A 10,715-nucleotide genomic window follows, 5' to 3' on the forward strand; every position below is an offset into this window, starting at 1 on the left:
AAAAAAAAAAAAAAAAAAAAAAACGTTTCTGAGTATTTCTTGATTCAAATCTCGTTTGATCAGAAAAATGGATGCTAGAAAAAGCTCAGACTATGATGCAGCTTTTGAAATGGCCGTTCCAAAGTCTCCCCTCCCCCTGCGCGTACCCTGGTCTGCTTACATTTAGGTGTGCAAGACATAATTGAATGCTCGTGCTGCAACAAATTATAATTCTAGCCCAAAAATGTACGATCCAGTATTGCTCCTTGTTATCTTTCTACTGCTAATGCTAGCTTGAAGCTATAAGCTAGCACATGAGAACGTAAACTGAGCTCTCAACAATGAGGAGGGGGAGGGGTTGCTCTGCGTCAACAGCCTCGCCCAAAACCCAGAATTGTATTTCCAATGAGCTATTGCTGCTGTGCTAAAATATGTCTTAAAAAGGTTTTTTAATGCATTTTGATGTTGGCTATAAACTTCATATTTATGATTAGGAAATCATTGAGAGCTGTTACAATTAAAAAAAAAATGGTTGGACTGGGACTGGAACCTCACAAGCCCAAGCTAACATTAGCTTAGCACCAAAATTGGTGAGCATTATCAGATATATCAATACAGTTATGAGATACCAGCTCAGACGAGGAAAACAAAGACGTGAAGTGAATGAATCTGTATTGTTGTGGAGAAAAAAGACTTTGATAGCAGTTGCTGCATCACAAACTTGAGCTTTTTCAAACCTCTGGTTTTCATCTGCACCGACTCGATTTGAATAAAGAAATGCCCAGAAATGCTGTTTTTAATCATAAATTATTTTATATATCTTGTCCATCATGAGAAAAATGCTACAAGAACATGTTAAAAACACAATTTTCATTGGAGTGGGTCTTCATGCAGAATATTTTCTACTTTTTTACACAGAAGTCAGCTTTTTTTCAGGCTTAATGAGTAAATAAATAGTTATATTTCATAGAGTATTTGGGTATTTTTTTTTAAAAAAAAAGCACTGAATGTATTTTTTTAAGCACTAACTTATTGTGTAATTATTTAACTTTGTTTCTTTTAGCCAAATCTTCATCCCAGCATTGTTTATTTAGCAGTCATATCAATAAAAATAAGAACTGTTTTGGTTTTTCTGCAGATCAGAACGAGTGTCTGGTCAATAATGGCGGCTGCTCTCATCGCTGTGTGGACCTCCCCATGGGTTTCCTCTGCCAATGCCCCGACCACATGAAGCTGGTAGACGACAGCCGCTGTGAGGGTCAGTCACAAACAAAGCACTTCTATGATGCAATTTTCTTCTTTCTAGCATTCAAATGTGAACAGCAAAGCCTGTGTTGTCCAAGCAGAACTTGTTTGCATCTAGTCACTGTTTTCTGTTTGGTGTTTGCATGAAGCAACTGAAACGCACATTCATAACACGACCACTAAAATGCGTTTCCCCTTTGTAGAGGTTGACGTGTGCCTGGAGAGAGACGTGTGTGATCAGCTGTGCGTTTACAGCAGCCGCAGCATCACCTGTGACTGTCACGAGGGTTACCGTCCGGGTTCAACCACAGGAGAGTGCACAGCTGAAGGTACAGCAGCAGCTGCAGACGCTCTCACACATGTCCACTGACCAAGGCCCAAAACAAGATTTATTTAGCTTTTCATTGGGTTATTTACAATCTCAAAGGGCAGTGCTTTCAGATTTGGTCTTCCACTCCAATAAAAATTCAGTTTTTAGCAAGTTATTGAGGCATTTTTCTTATGAGACACGAAGAAAATTAAAATTCAATTTCTGAGTAATTCTTTATTCTAACTGTTGTGAATCTGGAGCAGATGAGACGGTTCCATTGGCAAAAGATTGTAGATGTGACGAAAAAACACCAAGCTCCCTCTTAGCAACAGGGACGGGAAGGGGGGCGGGGTTGTCTCTCAGCAATAATCCAGGCCACCATTCACAGGCAAATTTCTACTGCCGCTCTACAGAAACTATGTCCTAGAAAACAACAGTCATTTGAGAATTTTGGCTAAAAACAGCATAATCTGCATTAGGAAAAAAGTTTTATGCTTTTATCAAGTCTTTTGATTAGAACCAGACAGTTACATTGTTAAAACATCAGTGGCATTTGACAGGAATTGTCAAGCTGAAGTTATTTTTGTTTTTTATTTTTCATTCTTTTGCAGATTTTAACACCATGAAATGGAATTGTTGAAAAGCTTGCTGTTAAATAAATAAAGTTCCTCAAATAAATTCCTCATTCTGTCTATGTTGCCTGAACCGTATCACCATATGAGGAAGAGCAGCCTTAGTGACTTTTTTTTTTTAATTATTTTTTAATTGTATCTGTATTTGTCTTCCCCCAGGAGATGAAGCCCAGCTGGTCTTCACCACTTCTAAAGGAGTACAGTTGATGAGCCTGTTTGGTGCAGATCATGAGACGCTGGCCCCGCATTTACCAGGGCGGGGTCCAGTGGCAGCCGTGACATCCAACCGCACACTGTACTGGGCCAAGCAAGGACAAAACTTTATTTACAGGTAACAGAAGAACGAACACGCCTCCCTTTTATGTTTGCAGTCCATTATATTACATTTCTTACAACCCACCAAAGTAAAAGCATGAGTCTCACAGCTGTAGCAGAATAAGCCAGTAAAACTGTACTTTCCTTGTTTATTAAATGGCATCCTGGAACTTTTGGGATTTGCTTTCTTGGAGATTTATTTTATTAAGGTTAAGAAATTAAAAAATGCATTGCTAATTTTCCAAAAACATTAAATCTGGTTAAAGTGTTCTGTTCTGTGGATGTGCAGGATCTCCGTGGATAAAGAACCTCAAGAAGCCACGCTGGTGCAAAAGGTTCAAGGTTCAGTGTCGGGCCTAGCTGTGGACTGGATCCACCGACTTCTCTACTGGACCAGTCCAGACCAGGGTTCTGTTAACGTGGCCCTCATGGACGGTTCCTCAGAACACCCACTTATCACAGGACTGGATGAGCCCTCTGCTGTGGCTGTGGATCCTCTTCAAGGGTACGAGACACAAATGTTCAGTCAGTCTAAATTTCTTCCAATGGTGTCAAACTCCAGGCCTCGAAGGCCAGTGTCCTACAGGTTTTCCAACTAACCTACCATCGTAACTTTAAGTTGGCAAAATACACCTGATCCAGGTACTCGGCAGCAAGAAGGGCGGGTTTCTGAAAAACCAGCAGGATGACAAAAAATCTCTAAAATATTGTTTTTGAGGAAGTTCTGTTTTCTTATACAAAGACAGGAACTAAACTCTAACACATTTAGACTAATAGTGGTTAACACTTGGAACTTCCACTTTAAAGTCTCACTCCAATCATCATTTTGTTCTATTGTAAAAGCGCTCCAAGTGGTTATGATTATGCCGTTTTTAGGCAAAAAATAAAAAAAAATGTTTTTTTTGGACAGTTTCTGCAGAGCAGGAGTAGGTCATTAGAAACTTCCTGAGTTGTGGGTGTAACTGTTGTCACAGAGCATTTTTAATTTCCCCAACTCCCCAACCAAACATTAGCAGTGCAACAAAAATGGCAAACAAAAGTGAAACTATCCAGCTGTGTAGTTTTGAGCTTGCAGGAAGCTTGTGGCCCACTCACTGTATTTTCTACATCCCAAAGAAGCTCTTTTTCCAACAGCTTTTTTTTCGTCTACTCCTGATTCACAACATTTTCAATCTTAATTTTCTTTGTGCCCGTCCTCCATCAGAGAAATTCTACAATAACATGTTAAAAACGCCCAAAATGCTGATTTTAATTGACCAGACTAGGTCTTAACTGCGTATATTGCAGTTCGAGCCAAATGAAAGTATACCAGTGATAAAGAAAGATACATTTTTCAGGTTTGTTTTCTGGACTCAGTGCGGCAGCGTCCCGAAGATCGAGAGGGCCGGCTTGGACGGCCGCAGGAGGACGGCTCTGGTCACATCCTCCTTAAACCAGCCTGGTGCCATCACTCTGGGTATGTTTGTAGCGTTTACAACAAAAATATAGCAACAAAAATATCTGGAAAACCAATAATCTATAAGTTGAAGCTTCAGTTAGTGTAGGTATTGACTTGAATTGGTTAAAAAAAAACATGTTAGCCTTTTTTTCATAAAGACCCAATTTTTTCTAATGTACTGTTGAATCATATTTTCCTTTTTCCAAAGCATATTGATGCTGAAAAATTAAAGTTGGGCTGCATACTTGTGCTCTGGTTTGAGTCAAAATTCTCTTGACTCAACAATATCAGATTTTAGATTTACTCCCAAATAAGGTTTGGTGGCTTTTTTATGAAGCTGATTATCTTTTCGGACACCCCAGTATCTAAGAAATGGAAAACTTTATTGTACATTTTCACCAGAACAGAAACAACCAAAGATTTTTATGTGTTTAAATGCTTATCCGACTTCCTTTGATAAGTTTCTACATTTTTTTTTTTGTGTTTTCGTTTTCTCCAGACATACCACGGCAGCTCCTTTACTGGTTTGACCAAAGAACCAGGAGCATCTCCAGGGTTACCTATGAAGGGCGCCACCGTAAAACAGTGGTAGAATCTAACGGTTACCTGGACCGCGTGTTTGGACTCGCTGTTTTTGAGGTATAACAGTCAGTTTTGTAGGCTCACACATTTAATAAAAGTGTCAGACTGTCAGGTGTTCCTGATCCAAGTTCTATAATGTTTTCAGTGATTTGCTTAATTTCCATTCACGCCTGTTCTTTTTTTTTTGCCTCTTAATGAATAAATATACTGGATTTTGGTAATAGGAAAGGCAGAAATATGAGGTAAAATCAAGGTAAATTTAAAGTAAATGGAAAACCAGATTGTAAATGAATATATTATAAATAAATGAAAAAAACAAACATTGTAAAGCAGCTGAAAAATCAAAAGTACATATTGAAAATTCTAAAATAATATTGTAATTTGGAGGGAATTATCTGAAGAAATATTGGGAAAAAAAATAAACTTTAAACTTAAACCAAATTTAAATGTATTTTTTGTACATCGGCTTTTTTGCATTTTTCAATTATTTTTTATTTGTCTTCCTCATAGTTTTCTAGTATTAGTTTGTAGTTTCAGTTCATTCTTTTTGGACACTTATTTTGAGTAGAGTTGGGGCTTTGAGCCAGAGGTGCTTATGGGGTCAGCGTTGGTTTTGGGTGGCGCCTGTGTCACTCCTCCTCTGATGTGGAGTACAGTCATCATAATGCTCTTCCAAAGATTGGTACGTTGTAAATTGAAGACTGAAATCAAAGAGGGGAAAAAGAAAGAAAAAAAAAATGAAAATGCAAAACAGCAGTTGTTCCATATAAACATTTGTCTCATTGTGGTAACTTTTTATGTTTATAGTTTTTTTGTTTGTTTCTTTTTTTCCCCCCAAAGTTTTTAGTATTTCTCCAAATGTTATTTCATGTGTTTTCACAAATTTTCTAACTTCAAGTTTACAATGCATACTTTTTAGTTTAAACAGTTTCCAAGTTTTTTTCAAATGTGCAATTTTGTTTTTCAGTCACTTTGGGATGATTTTATCCTGATTTGACCCCATACAGAAATGTCTTTTAAAAACAACAAGCAGAATTGCCACTGGACACTCCTTGTCAATGAGCTGTAATGAAAATCTAGTAATTTTTAACACATGTTGGAGCATGCAGTGACAGTAACCATGATCCTTCACTGCTTTAGGGGTTTTTATATTGGAGTGATGAAGTGACGCGCTCAATTTGCCGCGCAAACAAGCACGATGGCAAAAACCTCCAGGTGCTGCTGTCTGACATCCCCTCAGCTGGAGGAGTGGCCATCATTCAGCCTGCGCTCCAACCCAACGGTAAAACCAGATACAACACCTGATAAATCAGAATCAAAGTATCTCATCTCAGAGATTAAGTGTCTTTTTTATGTCAACTTTGTGTCCCCTCACTTTCCTTTTTGGAACTCCTCTGCTGCTTCTGAAGGCCCAGCTATGTGCGGACGTCCCGGGACGGCGTGCCCTCACACCTGCCTCGTCGACCTGCAGCCTGAAAGATTACGCTTCAGCTGTGTTTCCCCAGAGACGAGGAGCAATAAACCCCAGACTCCTGAGATCTCCAACATCGTTCCTGCAGCAACTTTTTCTGTTCTCACCTTCGCTGGAATCCTGTCACTGATCAGTAAGAATGTCTTTCAACCGTTCATTTCCTCTCCTACATTAAACCGTCTACACAAATTCCCTAAATCGTCTAAAATTGGAGTCTGCTACCTTTAACAATAAAAGGTCTTGCAGATCAAAACCTATCAGGAAAACCCTGAAGAATCTACTTTTGACAGAAGCTCATTAGACTTCCTTTCAAAATAAAAGACTTCCTGTGTGAAAAAGGATCACCCCCGGGCAGCTAATGCACTCCTACAAGAACATTTTAAATGCCACAAAACAAATATGCCATTTTCTTGTTATATCTTAGATCTACTTTGGTGAGCTATCATCCTTTTTGCAACTTACTACTGCTGTTGACCTGAACTTCAACAGAAGTTTGTTGGTTTGTGATTCAATAGAAAAAGTATATGCAAAGAATATGCAAAATTATATATTTTAGGAACTACTATCTGGATGGCTACGAACAATTGTTGTGCAGCATAATATGTGTTTTAAAGTCATAAAATAAATTAAGCAATCAGAAAAAAATCTGACTTTTAACCAAATATTTTAAATCTGCATTCTGGAGGAGGTTTAGAGCAAACATTTCTTCTAGATGCACATCAGCCATAAATGTATAAACTTAAGTAATCTTTACATTTAAGAATAAATATTTTATATATATATTTTTTTTTAAGCCTGTCAGCAACTACGGAGAGATTAGTCACATGTGGCTCCAGAGCCTCAGGTTTCCTGGTCTAAAAATGAGATGCATCATTCATTTTGAACTGAACTCAACTCAAATTCTATGAAAGATTATATTGATTAAGGTGACTTTTCGTTTTTATTCACTGATTTTTTTTTTTTTTTTTTTAACAACATTAATAACGCAAAGTCATGTGAAAACAAACCAGAAAGATCAGCTTTACCTTATAATACCTTTAATAACACACTGCTATGTAAAAGAATAACTTCTTTTGTACAGATAGTTTTTCTAAGCATAAATAAGAGAACTGTTGGAAGGAAACCCATCCTTAAATAAAAAAAAGACCTGGATCAGTTTCAAACTCAGGACAGGGTCAGAGAGGACTGGAAAGAATCCGAATCATTTTGGCATCTTCTGTATGACGTCTGATTTACTTTTGGAAACTCTTAACATCTGAAGATCTGAGCTAATATTTGACCTAACCCTCCATATATGTAGTCACAGGAGGGTAAATAAAGAAGCACTGGACAATCTGTTTCTGTCTACATGTTTCTATTCTATTAAAAGTGACTTTAAAATGTTCTTTCTTCAGTTTTATGGGTTCCCGTTTAACAAGAGTGCACAGTGAAGGGTGTTGCTGCACAGACGGCCGTGCTCACAGTCAGCTGACTTCATAAAGTTGACATCAGAGTCTGAGTACAGCCTCTGCACACAGTGATGGGTGTTGTTTGTGTCTGCCAGTCTTTCTCAGCGTGTTGCTGCTGGGAGGGGTTCTGTGGTGGTGGAGGAGGCTGAGGCTGCAGCCGTCCAGGACTTCCTCTGCGCTGAGCTTCTCCCTGAAGGATTCCCAGGACCCGCTCATCAGTCAGGAGTCGCACTCGCGTACGAGGACCTTCTTGATCGAGGCAAGTTCATAGAAAAAAACGGCTTCACGTCCTCCAGAGGAGAGGCTGTATTTAATGAAGCATCAGTACACAAAAAGATTTGTCCTTTTTATTTTTGGGGTTTTGGCCAAGACATTAAAAAAGGGTCATCCACTCATAATTTGAGTGGATGAATGGACTTTAAAAATTTTGGTCTAAACAAACATAAATCTAACAGAAACAGTGTGATAAACTTTCCCTAAAAATGCTTAAAAAACATAATAATTTTTTAATTCGGATGACTCGCAATATATTTTAATTGTATTAATTTGGACTCCAAAAAACTTCTACATAGCAATACTAACTATTAGTGGGATCAAAATCTTTCAGTTTTGCTAAGAATATTTTAAGCATTTTTTTTCTCAGCAAAGCTTGCATTTTTAAGTGGAAAATTATAAAGAACAAACTTTTTTTTTTTCCTCAAATGTGTTTTAAAAGGTTCCCACCAGGATCGAATTTGGTTAGATTTCTGTAGTCCATCTGATAGATAGATGGGTAGCCTTGTAAAGAGAACTTGTATCTGTTACTCTTTTGTTCTTTTTTTCATTATTCAAAGGATTTCATAGTCAGACATTGAGTTTTAACTCCTGAAACTGATTGACTGTGATGAAACATTTCCTCTTAAAGATCCACTTATATGAATATTGTGTTTTTAACATGTTCTTGTGGCATTTTTCTGATGATGGCGGACATGTATTAAGAAAATTGAGCTTTAAATGGCATTTCTGAGTATTTCTTGATTCAAATTGTTGTTAAACTGTAGAGGAACAGCAGAGGAAAAATGCCTTTTAAAAATGGTGCTTAGAGTCTAAAGCTCATTTCCTCTGAGTGGTCCAGACTGGACTGGTACAGTATTTCCATTATGAAATGGACCCATTATGCTGGACCAATTCTTACTACTTTTGGTCCACTGTTGGTTGTAGGTTCATAGGAAAATGGAACAGACCACTTGGGGAGCTTCTGTCCTCACACAATGAAATCCATTTATTGTCCGACCAGCACTTTTCCGGACTAAAGATCCAAACCGGGAATTTTGTCTTATTTTTGGCTGTATTCTTCTTTGCCTCCTGCAATCTTCTTGTGGAGAATAATCAATTATTTTCACTCAGTGTTCCCGCCTTATTCGCAGCGGTTCTGGACCGTAGACACGCCTAATCTGCAAATCCGGAGAACTGCTGTAGTCTCACTGCTATGATGGACAGCTAAGTCATCAGTTTATACCCTGCATGTGCCGTGATGGTCCAACACTCAATGGAAATGCTCACTTGAATTGCCCGGATCACTCTAAACCTGTCAGGAGTGGACTGGTCCGGACCACTCAGTAGAAACGAGTCATAATAGAAAATAATTCTGTAATGAAATTTTGAAATAATTTGAAAATGAGGCCTATTTGTGACGTAGAAAATATACTGGGTGGGCAACCCCAGATCAATCAAGGGGCAACGTGGAGGGGAAGGGGGGCGGAGTTACTCCAGCCCAACTCTGAGGCAAATTTCTTATGGACCCTATGCAGCTCTGGGAAAACTCTCAGAAAACAACACAGGTTCTTGTATTTTTGTATAAAAATGTCAAATTATAATAATAAAAAAAAAACACTGAGAATGCTTTAAAAATTAATTTAAAAAAATTATCAGAGTGGGTCTTTATTGTGTGAAAGGAGGAAAAACTTCATGGAAAAAGGGAACCAGTAAGGTATTTTGCCATGTAAAAAAGAAAAAAAAAAAAAAAAAAGAAAACGAGCAACTTTCATTTATTTATTTATTTTTTTATTTAACCTTTATTTGACCAGGAAGTCCCTTAATGTAAAATCGATTTTTTTTTCAAGAACGATTAGGCCAAGAGGGATTGGCACTCACACACAAAACATGAAAATAAAACAAATTTAAAATCTGCTCAATTTTAACATGTACACTCTTAAGTTTGTCTGTTTATAATAAGTAGATCTTGATTCATGACGGTCTTACGAGGCTCAAAAACAATAATTAAGGGGTGACCTGGTTTAGTGTGATCAACTTAAACGTCTTTTTCCACTGCAGGACTTGCTGCTTAAGGTAGATCTGGACAGTGATTGAAGAAGTGCGAGGCGTGGTCAGCTGACTGAGCCGCTCCCGCTAACAGCTGGACGCTGAGGTGACATCAGAGCTGACACACCCAGCTGGTCAGCTGCCACGGCCATCCGCAGGTTTGCATCATTAATGAAATGACATCAGGGGTTGTGGGAGTGGAGGGGGCCAAGTGTCACTGCTGACTGTTTTCTGGCTTTCATTTCTCCGTGTGCCTTCAATGTTGTTTATCATGAGAACATGTGTTCTTCTTCAATTCTAGGGGTCACAATGTTGTATTTTTTCGGTTCATACATTTCTCTGTTTATTGAATAAACTCAAGTGATATGTTTAATGCTGATAATTGAATTGACAGCTAGACTACTGCTTCACTAACAGAAACTGGAAGTGCCAAACATTTAGTACTTCATAGTTTTAGTTTTTTTATTATCAAAAAAAAACAGAGGTTGTGTTTTATTTCCTAATTTACTGATAATTTATTTTTTGTTTTTTTGATATGTTTTACAGGCTTTTCTTTAGAGAGGAATCACACTCTAGGCAAAACTGACTGAGCATCGTTCTGAATGAAGCTCACTCAGTAATTATGATGTTTAACTGCTGTAAACGCTGGTTTCAAACTGGGAGCAAATCTTTATGTTTTTAGTTCTTTACTTTAGAACTGCAGTAAAAAATCTCTATCATTAAGAGATGATGCTGTAAGTCTGGGCTGAACATGAGCTCAATGTATTATATTTATGTTGACGGATGGGTTTTATTTATTTTGTTGCATTACGGTTTTGGTTTCTGTGAGTGAAACAAATAAAGAACTAGAAGTTTGTAAATGTCTTTTTTTATTGAGTCATTTTAAGGTCTCCACACTCTGACTTTCACATCACAATCTGTTTATTAACTACAGTTTAATATCATTGCCTAGATCAGAAGTCTGGAACCTTCAACACCTAAAGAACCATTTGGG

General features: G+C 37.8%; 1 protein-coding gene across 3 annotated transcripts in view; it reads left to right on the top strand.

The window, feature by feature from the left end:
* LOC112150807 (low-density lipoprotein receptor) overlaps positions 1–10,378 on the top strand; it is a 15,191-nt gene extending 4,813 nt beyond the window's left edge. For all 3 annotated transcript variants that reach the window (XM_024279302.2, XM_024279303.2, XM_024279301.2), the window contains 10 exons: positions 1,118–1,237; positions 1,428–1,553; positions 2,326–2,497; positions 2,771–2,986; positions 3,819–3,937; positions 4,419–4,558; positions 5,642–5,783; positions 5,911–6,105; positions 7,516–7,679; positions 9,734–10,378. In XM_024279302.2, the coding sequence (XP_024135070.1) occupies positions 1,118–1,237; positions 1,428–1,553; positions 2,326–2,497; positions 2,771–2,986; positions 3,819–3,937; positions 4,419–4,558; positions 5,642–5,783; positions 5,911–6,105; positions 7,516–7,679; positions 9,734–9,769 (1,430 nt within the window). In that variant the 3' untranslated portion in view covers positions 9,770–10,378. The remainder of the gene's footprint in view (positions 1–1,117; positions 1,238–1,427; positions 1,554–2,325; positions 2,498–2,770; positions 2,987–3,818; positions 3,938–4,418; positions 4,559–5,641; positions 5,784–5,910; positions 6,106–7,515; positions 7,680–9,733) is intronic.
* The last annotated feature ends 337 nt before the right edge of the window (positions 10,379–10,715 follow it).

Source organism: Oryzias melastigma, linkage group LG4 (genome assembly GCF_002922805.2).
Source record: "Oryzias melastigma strain HK-1 linkage group LG4, ASM292280v2, whole genome shotgun sequence".
Taxonomy (NCBI): Eukaryota; Metazoa; Chordata; class Actinopteri; order Beloniformes; family Adrianichthyidae; genus Oryzias; species Oryzias melastigma.